Source organism: Semicossyphus pulcher, unplaced genomic scaffold (genome assembly GCF_022749685.1).
Source record: "Semicossyphus pulcher isolate SPU_LCO1_2020_fin unplaced genomic scaffold, fSemPul1.0.p SCAF_14, whole genome shotgun sequence".
NCBI lineage: Eukaryota > Metazoa > Chordata > Actinopteri > Labriformes > Labridae > Semicossyphus > Semicossyphus pulcher.
In genome coordinates this window covers 8300460-8321066 of record NW_027211648.1, presented here as the reverse complement: position 1 = coordinate 8321066, position 20607 = coordinate 8300460, and the positions used below count along the sequence as shown (strand labels likewise).

Here is a 20607-nt window from a genome sequence, read left to right as displayed (position 1 = left end):
CTAGCTAATGTGTTGGTCAGTAAGACAATGGTGATGTTGATAATGGTGATGCTAGCTAGATAACAGTTATGTTAGCTAGCTGGTATTGCAAGCTATGAATTTGTTAAATTCTTAAGTTAGCTGTTGTAACTTTGACGTTGGTAGCTAATGGGTTAAGAAATATGTAGTTTTACTTTGAAATAAGGTTCTTAGTTTCTTTACTGTCTCGTCAGTTGTTGATAGGGAGGCAGTGAAATGACAAAGATTTGTTTGCTTATGTTTATACTATTTTCAAACCCTGAAGACAGCACAGCAGTAAAACAGCATTCGATCTTCCCACCCTGAGTGTGACGTCTGAGATAATTGGCCGCCTTGTGAATACGGTAAATTAAGTTGGGTTCCGGACAGCAGCTGGCAGACATTGTAACAACAGCCTTATTTTCAACAAGCAGTGAGTGGTAAAGGACTTGTTCTGGATAGAATTAGCATGGCAGTGCCAAGAGTGTTTAACTGTCAAATGGCTTGTTTGCACCCAGCTGTTAGCTGCTGGAGGACAGCCTGGCCTCGACTGTCCTTGCATGCCCTAGTGTGGCCCAGCACGGTTTATTCAGCGGTCTGATTTCCTCTCTTCCCCCGCGCCGGCGTCCTTCTTTTACTTGACCTTCGTACGCTCTATTGTGACCCGGAAAGAGAGGGAGATGTCGGGTTGCTGGACCTCGACTGTCCAGCCTGGGCACAGCGGTCGGGCTGAGGAAAACCTCCACATGCATGACTTCTGTAATTTGTTTGCTAGGCCTGTATTTATGAGCATGCTAATTGTAGGGAGTGCCATGGTGCAGTTATAGTTGCTGGACTTTGAACGTCTGCTGTTCTGCTGACAGTGTCTGGCTGCACTTTGAGTCTGTTCTGAAAACAGCTTAACTTTTTAACTTCCTAAGAACTTGATTTGGTTTCATTTTTACTGGATAATAAGTCAACATTCTCCATAAATCTCACACATCTTAACATCCTCATGGGGCTCACGTTAGCTACAACCACAAAGCTGATTGTTACGGCTACTTTTATCTCAAGATAATCAGAGTTTTATTGAGTTCGCACAGTAGGGCCTTAACCTTTGTGAATGAACCACCAGTCAATCCTCCTCAGGTAAAAATAACCTCAGCGGCCCAGTTTCCCACATTCAGCGCTCGGCCCATTCATTCTCACACATTCCTTCCTCCTTTCTTTGCCGAGGCGAGCTGTCGGCCCCCCTCTCTAGCTGTGATGGGACTGTCATGCAGAAAGACACCATTGTGCTGCACGGGATCCCGTTTCAGTCTTGCCTTGTAATTAAGAAGGGATTGCATGGCGAAGGAGCTGTGGGTGGGGAGGTGGGAGAGAGCAAGGGGATTGGGTTAGTAGGTAATTTGGCTAAAAAGCAGAGCGCTGACCTGCTTTGTAGCTGGCAGGCCTGGGAGCCGGCACGCATGAACCCAACTCCCCCACTGACACACGGCCTCCCTGCTGAGGTTTTGTTCAGTGTGTGTGGGCATGTGGAGAGACTGCGGACGGAGAGGAAGGAACGATTCAGGCTGTAAGCAGTGTGTTTGAATCTCTGTATATTTGTGGTTGTGCTGTATGTCACAGAGCAAGAGAAAGTGAGAGGAAGCTTTCAGTAAACTCGTGTCATTCTTGACTGATTAGTGTTCGCTTTACTCACATTGCCACAGTGAATCATGGGAAGTGCGGTCAGCAAAAAGCATTTACAGGGCTTCAGTCACCTTTTTCTGCTCTTGTGATGTAAATGAAAACAGAAGCTGGACTGCTTAAGGAAATAACATCACTGCTGCGTGTCCCGCTCGGGCTGTTACGTGTCATTTTGAGCCTCATTACTGTGGACAGAAAGAGATGTAGATTAAATTTAAACATGATGTATCACAACACATTTCCTGTCTTTCAGTGCAGTCAGAGTCCAGAGGCAGAGCAGCTCTGAGTCCTCGCCATGGCAGACGTGCTGGAGAGCGGCGGGCCGGGAGCCGTCAGAGTGGCCAGCGTGGATTGGCAGAAACGCTGCATCGCGCTGGAGATGCAGCTGCTGAGGTTCCGGCTGCAGGCGGGGAAAATCCGGGAGCTGCTGGCAGAGAAGGTAAGAGAGAAAAGAGTCAGCCTGATTAGGATTATAGTCTTCTAGAGCCAGTTGCGGCTATGGTTCATAAGTTCAAATTTACCAAAGTTGTCATGCAAGTCTTGAATCAGGAGAGATTTACACATTAAAACAAACAGTAAGGCAAAAAAAGTTTGAAGAAATGTAATTATGCATGTGTTCATCTGAACTGGTGGTCTCATACTGTTGCATCTGCATAAACATAAGCTTGAGAGATGCAGCAAAGGTCGGCAGCCGGACACAAACCAGGGATGTTGCAGTCATGGTCTTAACCCATTAAAGGAGCAGTTCGCCCCTGTAAAAAGCCGCTGTCAGTCAAAGCTGGTGTTCTCTGTAATCCATAGAAGAAATATTTTAAATTGGCGCCATAGCTGTGGAGAAAGTTGAAAAACAGCTTGTGGTTTCGCCCATTCTACATTCCTACAACACCCAGCGTGCATTGCGCCTCTCCCTCTGAAGGAGCAGCCCAGCGAGAGATGCTGGAGTGAAAATACGACGAGAATATACCAGTGGATCGTCTGCAGTCTACATTTCAAACCTGACGACTCTGAACGAGACATGACATCGGAGGCGGGCGTCCTAGATTGAGGAAGTGCAGTTTAGCGAGCTCCCTGGCCGCCAGATGACACGTTTTACGTCATCTGGCGGGGGTTTTCCAGGGCCCATTGGAGAAGCGGATAGCATCCTCCAAAGGCACAGAGCCAAATTGCATTTTTTTCCGACCATAATAGCATGATAGGACTGAGGTTGAAAATCAGTGAACTGGCCCTTTAAACCACCAGTGAACCCCATAATTAATCAGCAGTTTGAAACTGCGCAGTAATGGATTCCAAATAGCTGGAGTAACCCAATAGAGAGTAGTGTTAGTGCAAGAGGAGCAGCCCAGATGGGATTTTCCTCAGAAACTACCTGAAGCTCCTCCTGGGGGAATACAGCATTCCCAAACCAGATGGGGAATACAGTTTGTCCAAGATGTAAGGAGTCCAGTTTGGAAACTTAAAAATTGCTTGTGGTGTCATGCTTTGCCTCGCTTGAGTTTGAGACTGTGGCTTTGATTCAGAACATAGATGGATCTGCCTTCTGCACTTAAAGTAAGAGTTAACAGGAAGCGCTGAAGCGATGATTTGACCTGACTCTTAAGCCGCTTTGTCACTGGTCAAAAAACACGCTAACACCCGCTAACACCCTGCTTTTGTGCTTAATGGGAAAGGCTACAATCGGTAGTCAGACCCGGGTCAAATGACTCTGCAGTAGACCCGGGTAATTATCGCCTCGGCTCCGATCGGCATTGATGGGAACACAAAACCCGTGCTGACACGCTAATCTCCGTCCCATTTCCGGCGCGATGCTATGCTCCGTCGGTAACTTCATCTCGGCTACAAATTCCGCCCACCTCCGTCCCAACAGCGCTCGAACATCGTACCAAATTTGTCGGTGAGTTATAGATACAATAAAGACCTAACCACCGTAACATCTTCACCATTTACTAACCTTGTCTCCGGCGCGTTTGTGACGTCAGACGGTGACGCAGCAGAAAATAGACCGACAGGAGTATACTTCACTGGCAATGGGAAAAGAGAAAATCGGCATTTATAAGTGGGTCTTCCCGGGTCTGAAAAACCTGCGTCAACACATTAAACTTAAGTGGGAAAGGGGTATTATTCAGCATAAATAATCCAAGATGACCTGAATCTGTGTCTGTTTAAACTTGCCGTGCCACTTTGACTCTACCGAAACACTGTGCAGATCAAACTGCCTCATCTTCGGCTCCTCTCCTGGCTTTGTTCTGAAGTGTTTTTTTGCACGAGGAGACAATTACAGCATGTGAATCAGTCTGAAATACAGGTGTGGGTGACTGTGTGTTTATGTGTGTGAAGTAAGACAGATGAGATTACTCAGCTTATTTGGTAAACACTTGGTCCACTCACTCTGTGTCATCAGCGGTTGGCTACAGTTTCAGCCAAGATGAATATTTAACATTTAAGTCATCACTTCGTGTGCTACCCCTCTTCTCGGGGGGAGTAACCGCTAGCTGCCGGCCAAATGCTTGTAAAGTTGTGGCTGTTGTAAAGCCTGACTACCAGACACTTTGGAAAGTAATCAGCTGTCATCAGGAGATTCAGCTCTGCTCTGAAGATAAAAGATTGGAATTGTTTGGATGAGGGAAAGGAGGGAAAACTGCTCTCTGTCTGACTTCTCTGCAGTTTTCAGTTGGTTTCTTTACATGTGGCGCTTCTTCATAGACTCAAATAATTTGGAGCTGCTTTTGTTTGGAGTGTCACAGTGCTTCATTTTCTCTATCCTCTCTAATCCTGAAGTGCTCCAGAGGTTCATTCAGTCAGTCAGCAGGATGTTTACAGTCCAAACATGACCCGGTGTCTGATAAGAGCAGGACGACTCCCTGCTGTGTCCGCTGTCAGGTTCTGTCAGGCCTCCAACTGCTCTGATAGATCCCATGCAAAACACACACACACTCTGTTACTAACATTTCTAACTGTGAGAAAGTCGTTAATAAAGATAGCTTCTACTACAATAATGGTGGAAGAGGATCTGCAGGCTAAAGGGATCTTTTTGCGGTTTGGCTCTTAAAGTGGTTGGAGCCTTTTTCTAATGAGGAAAACATTGTGAAATGATTTAACGGATGAGCCTGTCAGGGTGATTTTTTTATTTATATGGTGACACAAAATATTGATTTTAAATGATTATACTTCTGTTTTTCATTCAAAAAATAGTTACACTCACAGTTAGAGCTGCGTCCACAGCAGCAGTTAAGGGTCTTTGTCCACTGATGCTGTTTTTTGCACTGGCAGCACCCACTAGGTTGCTAGGTTACGAAAGTTGTCTGGCGGAACTTCCGCTTCCCTTGGTGTTTTTTTTTAAAATTGCTCTGTAAGCTTAATATTTGCTTTTATTCACGGAAATTTTAAAAAGAAGACATTGAAACAATAAAAGGAATCGTGTCCTTGCATCAGCAGCAGCTCTACAGCTGGAAATTGTACCCTCGAAAAAATGAAACGACGCGCTTCTCCTCCGCCATTGTTGTTGACAAAGCTGATATCTGAAGTCCTGTCCCTTCTTGATTTTGATTGGTTGTTGAAGGAAAAGTGACGATCGCGGTGAGCTGCACTGATTCTGTATAGAAAATATATAATGAAAGAAAGAAACGCCCGACACAGGCCCTAACTCTGTACGCCGCCTTAAAATGAGCAAGTCTAGCTGTTTCCACTGATGATAAATGGGACTGATTTCCTTTCCATACACCGTCTTTAAACACCGCCGTATCCCGTACCGTGTTCCGTTTAATGTTTACTTCATGTGCCGTCTTCAGTTTTGTATCTCTCTGTCGTAGCCTTCAGTTTTTGCATTGTTTAACCTTTATTGCTTTCTATCCACTGTTTTGTCTCATTTCCCCTCTGTAAATAGACGGGCGTCAAATTTACTGGACTTCCTTCAGCGGATTGATATGATTACAGTCCTCCAGATTCTGTGATTAGAGCCGTATCCCTGGCAGCGGTCTGTTCTTCATAGCAACGGTCTGTTATTGCCGTTATTAACCAACCAACCAACCAACCAACCATGTGTTTATACTATTGATATTTGCTTATTTCTTCTAGTCTTAAATCGAGTTGTTTCATTGGGCTCAGAAAAGTCAAATAGCGATAGATACATTTTAACACTTGTATCTAGTTGTTGTTTGTTTACACACAACAAAATGAACGACCACCATTAAGCTTTGCATACAAATTATTACTTAAAAATTGATCAGGTTTTTGAGAATCGATACAGTGTCACAAAACATAATATAGCAATACTCAAGTGTATGGATATTTTCTAGTAGCTGCCAATTTTCACTTCAGGTATGAAGCCAAAATAAAGTTCCTGAATATGGACTAATTAATGCCTTTCACTTTTTCTGTCTCATAACAACACACAGGTTAATAGCCAGAAAACACACTATTTATTGTTAAATGTTCTTTTTGGCCGTGTTGCAAAGAAAAGAGTTACACTTCTGTTTTGGGGGAGGGGCAAACTGACTAATTAATCTCACATAAACATGCATGCACACACACATAAACACACACACGCTGCAGTGAGCAGGGTTTAAGTGGAGGCCCGTGCTGCTGAGTGTGTTTTTCTGGGGGGGGTTTTGCTGAGTGACTCCCATTCCGTCATGTTATTGCTGTTTGGAAAGTCTGCTTCACGCTCTTCATCTCCTCTCTTGCCAAGTTAGGAGTGTTTTACGCATTGACCCACTTTGGTATGGAAAAACATGAACAAAAAAAAGTTGACGTGGTTGCCTGTGACACGGCGTTTATCCCCGGAGGCTGAGAAGAGAGAGAAGGAGATGCCCCATTTGCCTTGTGAGGAGTGTAACAGGATGAGTTTTACTGTGGATTATGAAAGCGTAATCGGCAGCTGTCAGCTAGTGGCCTATAAACACAGAAACTTTGCAGTAAGGAACTGGAAGACACTGGAAAGGTCACTGAGAGAATATTTTCTGTTGCTGATTTCACAAAATCTTGTAATTACAGAAAATAATTTGATCTTATAATACAATACTGGGTAATTGTTCTACAAATCAAAACATCAAGATTCAAGTGTCCCTCAAGAGAAGATGTTCACGAGAACATCCCGGTATAAGAGTTTGTGTTGAGCATTCACAAAATTCATCCTGAAAGGTCCATTAAAGAGCAGCTCCAGTCATGTTAAGACATATAAAATGCTCTGCTTTAAATAATTGTGTCTGATAAAATGATCTGATCTGCAAAATACCTTTAATTACCTTGTAAAAATCCTCCCAAGACCTCTCCTCCTTCTCCCTCATTAAGAATGTCTGAATCTGCCTAGTCCCCGCCCACTATGCACATTTCCACCCGCCCCCTCTGTCACAAAAACAAAACACGTCTCTGCCATCGTTTAATGGCAACTTGTTGAAACGTAGCTAGCTTGAAATGTAGTCATTAGTAGTAGTAACATTAACGTTGCAGAAATGACAATGACGGTTACAGCTGGCTTGCGCATCGCCGAAGTGGTTGCCATAGGTTACACATAATGATATGCATAGCGTCAACCCGTCCATAACAGGATTGGCTCCTTAGGTTTGTGACGTCACAAACCTGCCAATCTGAAAACGTGTTGTTCAGCCTGTCCTTGGTACACTGCAGTTTAAAAGCAGACAGGCCCAGCCATGGAGATGACTGCTGATGTTGTCCCTGATATGTCTTGTAGCACATGAAGAACACCACATGGAGATGTTTACAAGGTTAAACACGTTTTAAGAGTTTTGAATATATTTAAAAGGCTCTCCATGAATATAGGAGTTTTCAGCCTGGATAATCTAATACTGAACAAATTATATTCCATTTGTCTCACGTGGCCTCGAGGATGAAAATTGTTATTCGACTCTGAGCGGGGGGAATCAGTCAGTGACGACGACTGCTTGAAAGATCACTGGGTTCACATTCGTGTGTATAAATATTTATTTTCATGAGAGGATTTGTTTGGAGTTCAACCACCTCAGTCTGTTCATCATGTGAAGGTCGGGTCGCTTTGTTGTAGCCTGCGTTCAACTGAGTTTACCTCTGACTATTTTAACCACTTTCTCACTACTATACCCTCTCTTTTGCCACAATATCTGCTGAATAATTAGTCTATTTAATAGATAATCACTGAGGTATTATAAAGGTGTGCAGAGGTCTTATTTCTGTACTAGCGCCTTTTCTCTCCCCCTATCCGTCCACCCTCCTCCTCTCCTCTGTACAGGGGTTTCAACATACAAGGATTGAGCTGGGGTCATTATTAACCATCAGCTGTGCACAAGGGTTAATGATTTATAAAGTAGGAAGGCAGGTGAAGCACTCAGTGAACTGACATTAGATAATTCCTTTTATCCCCTCTCTATGGTTTAAATCAGTGCATACAAGGCGGGAAAAGAGCAGTTTTATTACATGTCCTGTGTAAAGAACTGGTGGGGAAAGTTGGGGACAAAGCTAACCGATCTGAATAACTCAGCTATCAGGAATCTGTAACATCTGATGTCAAATCTCTACAAGTAACAGTTACTTAGCTGTGACAGATCTGTTGGCTGTCTGGGAAGCAGATGATCTGCTGTCTGTAGCCTGCTCTCATCTTATCTCCACCTCTATTATCAGTCCCTCTGGAAAACATACTTAGGCCAACACTCAAAAACGAAATCTTAATCAAATATTTGCTTTCCATCTTAAAAATTAGCTTCACAATTTCCTGAATTAGCTGCACACTGTAGTTTTAAGCAGAGGTTACTCAAGCACAAATTATTTGGGACTATTTTTTAGCTGTGGATGTGGTGACCTGTCAAGTATTTAGGGCAGCAGGAGTGCATGCCTGTGGGAATCGACTGCAAATAAACTACACTGCCAATGTTTCAAGTGTTACCAAGTACAACTGTATAGATCATTAATGTGTTGTGAGGTCTGCTGTACAGAGACGTCTTCTTTATCAGGCTCTGGCTACAATACTTGCAAGTAAGATCAATTCTGTTGGTTTCCTTTTCATGGTTTTTGTTGACAGTGAGGGAAAACAGAATATCAGAGACATATTTAAAGTGCGGTGAAGTATGCAGCTAAAACCGCTAATGCAAAGCTTCACGAAACATGACCCCCACTCCATCCACTTTCAGCCCTCTCAGCAGCAGAAGATAACTGTTTTGCACTGTGGCCTGACAGATGCTGGATTGCAGACATAGTTGTATCACGCCTGCTCAGCGACTCAGGACTCAGCAGTTGGACTCTAAACAGACAAACAGTGAGATAAATTGACAGTTGTATCTTTTACAGTCTGTATTTGTGTGTGTGATAACTCTTACAGAAGCCAGGTCATTAGCATCAGGTCACACATTTCTGATCAGAAAATAAAATGCACATATTGAGTCAGCTGTAACCTTCACAAAAGGTTTTTGAGATTGAATGAAAATAAGTTTGCAGGCGAGCAGAGAAGTCTAAACAGGTTGCTAACATTTATGGATAAATGGCTTAAATTAATGGCTAAAAGCAATGAACATCTCAAATAGTTAGCTTAAAGTCATGGACAGGTAGCTCAAAGTACTTGATGGTGAAAAAGATAGCCAAAAGTAACTTTAATAAATAAACAGTTTAAAATGTTAGCTGAAAATAATGTATAAATGTTAAACATGGATAGCTAAAAGTATTGGACTAATGGTCAAGTAGACATAAAGTAGCTTAAATGGTTGAACAAGTTAGCTTACAATAAAGGATATATAGTGGGAACAGTTAGCTGAGTAAAACAGTTGAATGGCTCAAAGAGTTACCTGAAAGTAATTGGTGGAAGAAAAAGCAAAAAGTAACAAATAACTGGTTGAAAAGGTTAGCTTACAATAACGGCTTAAGAACTAGCTAAAAGTAACTAGTAGATAAATAGCTGATGGCTTGAAGAGCTAGCAGACAGTAGGTTAATGGAAGAAAGAGAGAAAGCTAAACATAAAAGATAAATGTTTGAAAGAATTAGCTAAAGGAACAGTTTGCTGAAAGTATTTAATCTGTGAAACAGGAAGCTAAAATTAAAGGTTAAAAATAGTTAGCTTAAGTTAATGAATATACAGTTGAGATACCTAATGTAGATCTGTTAGGTAGCGTTGTGTAGGCTACAGATAAACAGTTTTAAAAGGTTAGCTAAAGTGGAGGATTTGAAATGGCTATGTTTAACAAATAAATGGCTTAAAGAGCTAGCTGAAAGTAGGCTAATGGAAGAAAGACAAAGCTAAAGATTCATGTTTGAAAGAGTTAGCTTAAAGTTACAGTAAGCTAAAGTTAATGGTTAGAAATAGTTAGTATTAGTTAGTATATTAGTTGAGACAGCTAATGTAGGCCTGTTAGTGTGGTGTATACATTTTTTTAAAGGTTAGCTAAAGTAAAGGTTATTAAATGGCTAAAAGTAACAGAAATGGTTCAAAGAGTTAGCTAAAAGTAAGACTTTAAATCGCTAGCATCGTTTCCTTGAAAGGCTGCAAAGACTGTGTGCATCTTAAAAACTCACCTCTTATTACCAGTCTGCTTTGATACTCTGATAGAAACTTCCCCATCCTGATATCACCACCATTTGTTCTTTAAGCTAAGTCAAAATTTGAGTTACCTGATGGACTTATGCTCTATCTCTTGCTAAGTTCTCTTACTTCAGTTAAGTTCATTCATGGCTGTAGCTCCTTGTATACACACCTCTTAGGCTTCTGTGTTAGCTTGCACTCATGGTGCTAGCTAACATGTTACTTTCATGACTCCAGGTCCAATCACCTCCACCTCCTGACCTCTAACATGTCCTTAAACTGGGCGTGATAGGTTTTTAGGAAGTCTAATGGTTTCTTTTGATGACCGCTTCTCACATCTGTTCTGCATTGTGACTTTTGACGCACTTTAAATTCACCTAAAGTGCTGTCTTGCCTCTCCTGTTTTTGTTGTTTTGAATGGCGGACAAAGTGCTGTGTGCTCTTTGGCTCAAGCTCCTTTGACTCACTGTGAAGGTTTTTGACCTTGAGGTGAAAAGTCATCCAACCACCAACGTGCGCTCTGGCTTTTGTGTGTGTTCATCTGGCTGCGAGGAAGCTCTCAAATATTGTGAGAGGTGGATTTTGGGAATCAGGGAGCGTTTTAGGGAGGTGGCGAGAAGGGAGACAAAAAGAAACAAAGGGAATGGAAACCAAGATGATGGGAGGAATTCACATGCATCTCTCGGGCAGAGTGAATCCATTAGTGTGTTTGCTCTCCTTTCACCTGGGTCACTGAACTCAGAAGAAAGGGAGTCCTGTGTAAAACGTGTGTGTGTGTGTGTGTGTGTGTGTGTGTGTACTGCTGAGAGAGAAGGCACTTGCAGATGTGTGCACACTTGCAGGATGGACGGTGTTTGCCTTTGAAAGCATGAGTATGCATGCTTGCACAAAAGGTGACGCAAGCTTGTGCACACACATAGTAGCATTCTTCTATCACGCTGCTGTTTGACCAGTGTGAAAGATGTTCAGGCTCCTCTGAGGGCCTCTCTGCTGCTTCCACATAATGTCTGCTAAAGAGTTGCTGAGTTGCATTACTGATAGAGCTACACCATCTTGATTAAGATAACACATTTGTTCTGTCAAAGCTTCCCACTACATTAATCTTTTAAATGTCTTTCCTAAAGCAAAAGTGATTACGAAGGATTAAGTGTGTCTGCTTGCATCTGCAGGCTTGGTGGTCTATCTGTGTAAAAGAGCCTTTTGTGGCTTTCGTTATGGGATGTGTCTTGCCAGAACCTGTTGTTCTGGGCTCTAAGTGTTTCTGTGTTCTTTAACGTAACTCTGAGCATGAGTTGGCTGACCTTTTTTTGTCTCTATTCCAGATGCAAGAGCTGGAGCAAAGGGTGACGGAGGCTGACCAGCGAGCTGAGAGTGCTGAGAAACAGGTAAAGAGGAAGTTCTCATCTTTTGAACCATATTTCCTTTTTTTTTATAAAACTAATAATAGCAGTTATATAACCATTAGTTTTAATTAAAGAGGGGGTATTATGCTGTTTCACATTTTAAGACATATATATAATGTTACAATGTTGGATGTTCAAACTAAACGTGGGTGAAGTTTCAAATCTGTAGGTAGAAGTCTGTTGGAGCTTCTCAGCTCAGTCTGCAAGCTGCTGTGAACGCCAGGTTTCACACAGTTTTTTCTACATGCTGCACTTTGTGACGTCACAAAGACGTCTCAGCAGGCTTCAGAGAGCTGGCCAATCAGAAAAAAGTGGGCTTGTAGGGGCAGGTTTTCTTAAAGGGACAGAGCTGACAGAGGCTGTATGAGGGCCCGTACAGAGTGTGAGAAAAAATGAGGAGGTTTTTTTGGATGTAAATTATGCTAAGCTACTCCACAGGTATCACAGAGTGAAATATGAAGCTTGAAATTAGCATAATACCTCCCCTTTAAGGCTAGCTAAGTTAGCCTTACTTGTCTGTAGGAAGAATATGAAGGCCAGCTGTAAAATGTACAAACCAAGCCACCAACTTTCTGGTTCAACTTTTAAGCACAAAGAAAGCACAAAATCTCAGTGAACATGCTTGAAGCTGATTTTCTGGAGGGTTTTGCTTACAGTTTTTTAATGGCAAGCTCTTGTTCCTTTAGTGTTTGAAAGAACTTAAAGATTATACCTCATCCTTGTCAAAGTAGTCCTTTTTACATTCACAAGATCACCATCATCTTTTTCCTAAACAGTTGTAAGTCTATTCATAATTTACTGTTTTCAGCTCATTGGGTGATTTGGAAAGGAACAACTTACTTACATGCTTTCAAACTGCATCTTAAAATCTGTCTCACAATCACAATTTGTTCTGTTTGTGTTTGACAAAAAAAATCTTTATTCAAGGCAGACAAACATTTTTTTTTTTCACTAATCACAACCTTTCTTGGCACATAGTGTTTTAATCAAACGACAGCTCTCAAGCCCAAGATTGAACTTTTATGCCCAGCATTAAGTGATGTGAGAGGAAATCCTACATTTGGGAACCATAAAGTTACACAAGCTGTTGGATTTTGTCTTGTGTGTTGGAGTGTGAGTCAACCTTTGATGGGCTTTAACAAAAGGAGAGTGTGGTTTAAGGATAAGAAGCCTCATACATTACATATGACACACAGCCTTTTCTCGCTGTGTGTTTAATCTCCCATTTGCTGTCATTATTGGCTGCTCCAGGTGTTTTCTGTAGGTGGTAATTTGATGGTGCCCTTTCTTTAAAAACAAGAAATACCTTTGAGCTTAGAAAGCTTTTTTCTCGTCAGCGTTAAAAAAAAAAAAAGTAACCTCAGAGTTTTCTTCCCGGCTTTTGTCTGCTGCCCATCAAAACTAAATGAACCATGCATATTTAAGCCGCCTTTTAGCCTCGCTCGTGCATTTACTCCTCTAATTATGCATTTCAGATCCATGTCATGGAAGAGAAGCTTAAGTCTGCAAACATACAGACCAGCGACTCGGAGAGCTCGTTGTACAGAAAGTATCAAGACCTGAGCGGTCAGGTTCAGGATAAAGATGCTGTGATAAAGAGATTAGAGATGCAGCTGGAAAAACAGGTATGGACCGAGCCATCAGATAAGGAGCAGAAATGTCCATTTATGTTCACGATGTATAGGTTGAAATAATCCACAAACCCTGTTTTCTCTCACTACAGATCTTAGTCAGAGCCCAGGAGGCAAAAATTATTGAGGAGAAGGCTGCCAAGATTAAAGACTGGGTGACCGTAAAGCTTAGAGAGGTAAGCTCACATATGTATGGATTCTCTGCTGACTGAAGTGAAGGCCCCTGGGAAAGCCCTCGCCCCGCTGAGAGACTTTTTCTAGTAAAATCTGATTTAAACAAAAAACTGCATTAGTCAAACTTTTTCACTATAAAAGTTTTTGTTTAAGATACCTATGAAATGTGTTGCAGATGGAGCAAGAGAACCAGCAGCTGAAAATGGCCAACCTGAAGCAGTCAGAACAGATAATGTTGCTGCAGGACAAACTACAAGGTGGATACTGCTGCTGCTGTTGTCCTGACAACTGCACATTAAAGTGATATTTATATTGGATTCACTATCACAAATGTATTTACATTTGAATACATTTAAATGTGTGAGATAATGGCTGCCGACCACACCAAAACACTTGAATCCCACCGTAGTCCCAGAGATCTGCTAAGCTAATTAGCAATAGCAAGAGTTTAGCTTGATTTAGTTTCTAGCTTATTTGAAGTGGAATCACTAACTGGTAAACGAAGGTGTCTGTATTAACATGTGGATATTTTCAAATGTAATACAAAAGGTAAAATATTGCTACATTTATAAGGCTAGCCATGGCTTACCTTACCAGCTAGCTTACGCTTGATATAGCGCTTCTGCTTTAGCTGTTGCTTTGGTTGTATTTACTGTAGTTTTGCTACATTTTCTCTGTTTTTTTTAATTTTCAGTGACAAGTAAACAGTTTTTATTAAATTTAGGCTACACATAAACGGGTTAGCAACCTTTTTTAAAAAGCGAAACAAGTTATAATAATAATAATAAATATAGTTAACCCAAATTTGACCTTTGAGCTGAGAAGTGAAAGAGAAATAAATAAAGTTATTTTAAACAACTTAATCATCTTAAATTAATGTTATATTTTTGCACTCCACTCCTCCATTTAGTTTAAGAAATATGGGAAATACTGTGTTTTTACTGCTAGCCATTGGAAATCAGTATTTTGTTTGCAGTAGGAGGGTTAAAGGTCATGTAGACTAATGAAGAATGTACTGGTGATATCTTTCTCCCCCAGCTCTCTTAGAGAAACCTGCATCCTGTGGATCTCCTGCCACCTCCCCTGTAATGGATACCCACCTGGTGCCGAGCAGTCCGCTATTTCCTCCCAGCTGCCCCGGCACACCACCTGCCCAAGATGACAGCTGGAGGCAGATAGGTCCCCGGGGAGCCGCGTCTAATATCAAGCCCTCGCCCACAGGTGTGTGGCCCTTAATTTGTATTTTCTGGGGATGTGTTGCAGGAAGCTTTTGAAGCTATGAATGTTTTTTTGTTCATTCAAGTCTGGCTGATGACTGTAACAGAAACGGCGACTTGATCTTTTTACATTATTTTCTCAGTTTCCATTGATCTTGTAAATCTGTCTCCTCAGATGTGAAACGGACTCCTGAACTGTCCAGTAAAGGGATTTGCCTCGGAGACCTCGCGGCCCACGATGCTCTCTCTCAGAGTTGGAGCAGGGAGGGTCCCGGCAGCGCTGTTTCCATCATTGGACCAGAGCTCCCAGTTGGCCAAGAGGGTCCGGCAGGGGGCTCTGACCGAGACAACTCCTCCGATGAGCTCAACAGCAAATTCCGCTCTCAGTGCCTCCACTCGTCTTCTTCCTCTTCCTCGTCATCCTCAGCCTATGAGATGGCTCACGGACCAAGCTCCCCTGAACCCCCCATCAGAATCACACCCAAAAGCCCGCTCCTGTCGCGCTCCCCCTCCACCAACAACCCCTTCCCCAATCCTCAAAGTCACCAGCAGGGTACCAGCATGACGTTACCCAAAGTACGGACTCCGCTCACACCCAGAGACAGCATCCAGCTTGTGAAGAAGCATTACAGCCAGCCGCAGCCCAGCCTGGACCGACTCCACCACCTCAACGTAAACATCGACATCATGACCCCATCCTCCACCTCCTCCACCCTCAAGAGCACGGGCACTGCCACCTCGCCTTTTTCTCAGCTCGTAGAGGAGACGGACATCGACGACGGGCTTCCTGACAGCATGGACGGGGTGGTGGAGGGGTCGGAATCGGAGGAGCCAGCCCGGGATGGAGTCTCCTTTGTGGGACTCGCAGAAGAACTGGAGCGGCTGGATCCAGAAGTTCTGAAGCCACCAACGCCTCCGTTACACCGCTTCCCTTCATGGGTATGACAGATGTGTATTATAAATTAATTTTTTATATGCTTCCTGTATTATTACATGCTGTTAAATTGTACCTGCAAATATTTTAGTCACTTCCCAAGGCCTCTGAGATTAAAGGAATATAACCGATCTCCTGCTTGTATGGTCACCATGAGGTTGCCGCCAGAAGTTGGTTAGCTTAGCCTAGCACAAAGACTGAAGACAGGGGCCAGCCACCTCACAACACCTCCGAAGCTTATGATTTATGTGTCGTCTAAATCGTTTAACTGTTTTTTGCCATTGCAACCAAAATATAAAATGATAATGTGCCATTTTACAGTAGATTATTAGGTGAAAAATGTTTCTACTTAGAGAAACTACTGTTCATAATCAAGAAAGAGACCCTAAAATACCCCATGTAAGAAGACAAAACAAAAGAGATAGAACATGTTAAATAGTGAGCTTTAAAGGTGCTCTTATTGAACAAGGCTAGGCTAGCAGTTCCCCCCTGTTTTCAGTGCTTGTGCTAAGCTAACCTGCTGCTGGTGACATGACTTGACCTTTACTATATAGATAGAAGAGCGGTTGGTTTCAATCTTGTCCTCTAACTTTTGGTGAAAATTCAAATGTGTGTTTCCTAAACTGTCAAACTATCCTTTTAAACACAATGTTCAACAAATCAAATCCAAAATCCTGGATCCAACTTTCTATTTAAGTGTGTTTATAATATGTGTATAAATGAGTTCCTGACTTTGTTGATCTCTGCAGGAGAGTCGGATCTACGCTGTGGCGAAATCAGGAATGAGAGTATCTGAGGCCAGTCCTGCAGCCAGGGGCCTCGGGCGCGGTGAGTCCTACTCATCCACTGTTTCTTCATTAGCATCCACTACTTCAGTGACCCAGTCAACATTAACTTCTAGTCAGTTTAATCCATTGAGGGCGACAGGAAAGTTGACGTTAATGTGTAAATAAGTGTCTAACCATGTGTTGTGTGTGTGCCTAACTGTCTGCATGTGTATCATGAGCTTGGGTGGTGTAGGAGAGGAGTCAGCACTGTGAAGTGACATGTCATTCAGCTGAGTCTAAATCTGCTGTAGAGGTGTGTGTGTGGTTAGTTTGGATCTGTCATTGCCGCCTTTCATGTCGCTTCCTCCTGCCTCGAGCTCCGCACACCTGCACAGGTGTGGGCTCTCTTGGGGAAGCTCTACAGACCCCCCTCTTTTTTTTTAAAGAGCTGAGGAAGAGCATAAGAGGGGGGAGGTTTAGAGGAGCTGAGGGAGAGGCTGCTTTTTAATCATGTGCGATGAAAGGACGTGGTCTGGGGGTAATTACTGCTATGCTTTCTGTGCCGACATCATCCATCATGTCAGGATGCAGACAGTGAGGTTTGACAGCTCTCTGACGGCTGAATATCCCGACTGCCAGGTTCATGCAGCTGATGCCAAGCGGCTGTTGTTGATTAAGTCATAGCCTGAACAGCTTATTCAGCTTCTTCTCATGTTTTTTGCCTGAAGGTGCTTCTGTAGTCGGAGCGTTTTGATCTCTGGCAGTTTTATTTCAGCTTTTATTTTTAGCTCAAGACATCTTAACATTTCTTTTAACACTGGGGACCTGAGAATTCCTGAATTATATATCAGTTTAACAGCTTCTTTCTCAGCCACTATACTGACTTCTGAGTATATACCTTGTCAGTATATTGGTCCTTTAGATTGAAGTTACGTACAACTTTTCTTAGGAGTTGGGCTATGAAGTTAATTGCTAATACACCGCTAGTAAAAGTTTAGCATCAATTTAAGACTAAAGTTTACTTAATTATCAGTGATGTGGTCTTGAATTACCTGGGGCTTGTTATAAATCTCTAGTTTTTATGATCTATTTTAATATTGTGTTTTGTGCTGTTCTGGTTGGTCTGTGTTTATGTTAATGAGTGTAGTTATAAGTGTTGCTAGCTTGCGTTGCTAGCTTAAACCGAGAAAATGTAACCTTAAAAAGAGGAGTAGAAATAACAAAACTAGAAATTAATATGAATATTCTTTTCACAAGTTAAGTTAATAATAAACTAATTGCATTATAGCTCAATTCAACATGCTTGCGAGTTTTGTTGCTATAGACCATGACCAGTAGATTATGAAGGCTAATGTTAGCTAACGTTAGCTATCTTACAGATGTTGCTGTGTGTCTGACACTGCAGAGTCAATTCACTTACTGTATGACTCTCTGCTTCTTGTACTACTGTTACAGCATTTGTATATGTATATACTGTATGTTTTAGTGCCGACCATGTTTCTGCTGTTGCCATTTGTGGCCACTATTTATCAATAGTAATATAGCCTTACTCTGAGCTGTAAACGCTGTGCTAAGTGGCATTGACATGCTCTGTGCATAACCATAAAATGATCAACGTCTATAATTGAATAACAAACATATTAAATCAAATATACTCTGAATAATTGTTTTCCTGTTTATGTTGCAGGGTCCAATCTACCACAATATCCAGCGGCAGGTCCGTTCACCCAGTTGATCTACAAGAATATCAACGTACCAGTTTATACCACACTGAAAGGGGTGAGTGAGATGGTCTTATTGAATGTCTGTTAGTCTGCCTTGCTCTCTATTATCGACTACTTTCTGAGTTGTAAACCTGAGAGTAGTTTTCATCAGTGCTAAAATTCAGATGTGGTGTTTTATCTTACAGTAGTCTTTTTAATTGTTTGTTTAGAAAGCCACTCAGATCAGCAGTGTACCTCTGCCTGATGATGACTCCGGGTCTGAGGACGACAGCAGCTCTCTGGCCAGTTTACGGACCTCCATCCTGAGTCCGGACAGGAAGGGCAGCGTCCCTGGGAGCCCGCGTGCCGTCAAGAGAGGTGAGGAGTTTCACAGCCAGCAAAAACCATGCACCTATACAATTGTTATCCTCAACATTTGAGTAAATGCAGGAATTTTGAATCCAGTTTTTGTCCGTTCAACCCTTTCTCTAATATGCCTTTCCAAACCTCATGTATGTTCCATCTCCTCTTTTCCCAGGTGTGTCCATGTCCTCCATCAGCTCGGAGAGTGATTATGCCATTCCTCCTGATGCCTACTCTCTGGACAGTGACTACTCTGAACCAGAACATAAAGTCCAGCGAACCTCCTCCTACTCCTGCGAGAGCACCGGGCCTGTGAGTGCAGTCCTACTTTTTATAGTGGAGGCCTTTTGGTCGTCATCTAATCTGTGTTACTTTCTATCAAGATGGCTAAAAACACCAATAAATCTTCACTTTAAATCAACAAAACCCTTCTAATTTAAAAAAAAAATCTAATAGTAAAGAAATGAAAGATGTAGAATATTACCAGGCTGTTGTTTTTTAATCATTCCCGTGCTGTGTGTGTCCGAAGGAGATGCTGGAGAAGTCCGGGTACCTGCTAAAGATGGGCAGTCAGGTTAAAGCCTGGAAGCGCCGCTGGTTCATCCTGAGGAATGGAGAGATCCTCTACTACAAATCTCCTGTGAGTGTGTCTCGCTGTGAGCCTGCCTGCCTGCTTCCTTCTAAGGTTTTACTATCAGCACAGAAAACATTGCAGGAATATTTTAAAATCTTGTGTGTTTGCGTGCAAGATGGCTGCAGTTGAAGATAGTAGTAGCATCTTAACAACTCATCACGAGAAACGTCAGTGTAGATGACAAAAAGTACACTGTGATTACAAACTTTATGATGGATTTTAATATGTTTACATGTTTCTTTTGTTTATTAGAAACAATATTCAGTGACATAACAGTAAACCAATGTGTGTTTTATTGTCTGTTTGCAGAGTGACGTGATCAGGAAACCTCAAGGTCAGATTGAGCTGAACGCATCCTGCAGTATAGTTCGAGGGGAAGGGGCACAGACATTTCAAGTAAGTAGAAAACATATCTGAAACCCTTATAACATAAATAATGGTACTTAATTTAGTGTAAGAATACTCCAAGGCAAGTAAAGTATGATTCAGGCAGCACACTATGACTACGTACCTCTGCCGGCTGTGTAGTACAATTTGTTTTAATCTACAATTCAACAGAATTTGCTGCAAAACTTAAACAAACACAGTCGTTAGAGGGGACATGCAGCTACACACACTGCACAGTAGAGCTTTACGACTGCATACCAGAGCGGCAGCTTAAAATGACATCAGGTGTAGCATTGGCCTGGAATGTTTTCCTGGCTCTTCGGAAGCTGATTCTGATCTCCTCTGACACGATGATGCTATCTCGGTCGGCTTGGCTCAGCGTTTTTCCCATATTCTTCCCCCCTTTTTTTGTCTCATCAGTTGATTACAGAGAAGAAGACCTTCTATCTGACCGCTGACTCACCCAACATCCTGGAGGAGTGGATCAGGGTTCTGCAGAACATACTCAAAGTCCAAGCCAGCAGCCCGGTTACCGTGGAGACCACCGCCGCCAAGCCCACAACGAGAGGTTGGCTAACAAAGGTCAGGAGACAGAAGTCATGAGACATCAGTTACGACCTTGTTATTCGCTTTCTAGCTCTGGTGTAGATGATAAGATCTTTACCGCTTAAATGTCTGATATCTAAACATGAAGATACTGCTGGGATACAGTTAGCTTAGCTTAGCATAAAGACCGGAACGAGGTCAAAAAATCTGTGTAGCTCTAAGGTTCACTATTTATTAGTAGGCAGAAGTAGAAATGTAATGGTTATTTGCTGGATCATCTAATCTTATCTTATCATTAATCTCTATAAACAGACATCTGCATGCTAACAGCTAAAAATCTGTTCTAGATTTAAAATTTAACTTGAGATAAATTCCCTTGATGCTGGGTCACGAAAGGTTCAGCACTCAGATTTCCCGACTTTCTTGAATGCATCAGAAATGATCGATCCGACCTCCGTTCAACAAACGAGCATTTTAAAAGTAGTTTTCTTCTCCTCTTGAGGACAGACCTGACTAAGCTTAATGTTTACCTTTTACTTATCTGCATCATGATGTTGAAATTTCAGCAAACTTAAGACCCGTTAATTAGAGTCAATCACAAGTCGTCTATTGCTAACCGGCATGTTCACCATTGTCCCCAGAGCCTTTATCGTCGTCAGACTATAGCCGGTGGTGTCCAATCGAACAA

The 20607-nt window shown here is 42.3% G+C and overlaps 1 protein-coding gene across 1 annotated transcript in view; it reads left to right on the top strand.

Annotated features, from left to right (window-relative positions):
* The window catches only part of plekhh1 (pleckstrin homology domain containing, family H (with MyTH4 domain) member 1), a 38106-nt gene that overhangs the window by 4004 nt on the left and 13495 nt on the right, over window positions 1-20607 (top strand). The window contains exons 2-15 of the mRNA XM_069661699.1: window positions 1919-2104; window positions 11483-11545; window positions 13039-13188; window positions 13287-13370; window positions 13544-13625; window positions 14407-14589; window positions 14761-15524; window positions 16269-16347; window positions 17974-18065; window positions 18220-18367; window positions 18528-18664; window positions 18882-18992; window positions 19296-19382; window positions 19794-19955. Of these exons, the coding sequence (XP_069517800.1) occupies window positions 1961-2104; window positions 11483-11545; window positions 13039-13188; window positions 13287-13370; window positions 13544-13625; window positions 14407-14589; window positions 14761-15524; window positions 16269-16347; window positions 17974-18065; window positions 18220-18367; window positions 18528-18664; window positions 18882-18992; window positions 19296-19382; window positions 19794-19955 (2286 nt within the window). The 5' untranslated portion in view covers window positions 1919-1960. The remainder of the gene's footprint in view (window positions 1-1918; window positions 2105-11482; window positions 11546-13038; window positions 13189-13286; window positions 13371-13543; window positions 13626-14406; window positions 14590-14760; window positions 15525-16268; window positions 16348-17973; window positions 18066-18219; window positions 18368-18527; window positions 18665-18881; window positions 18993-19295; window positions 19383-19793; window positions 19956-20607) is intronic.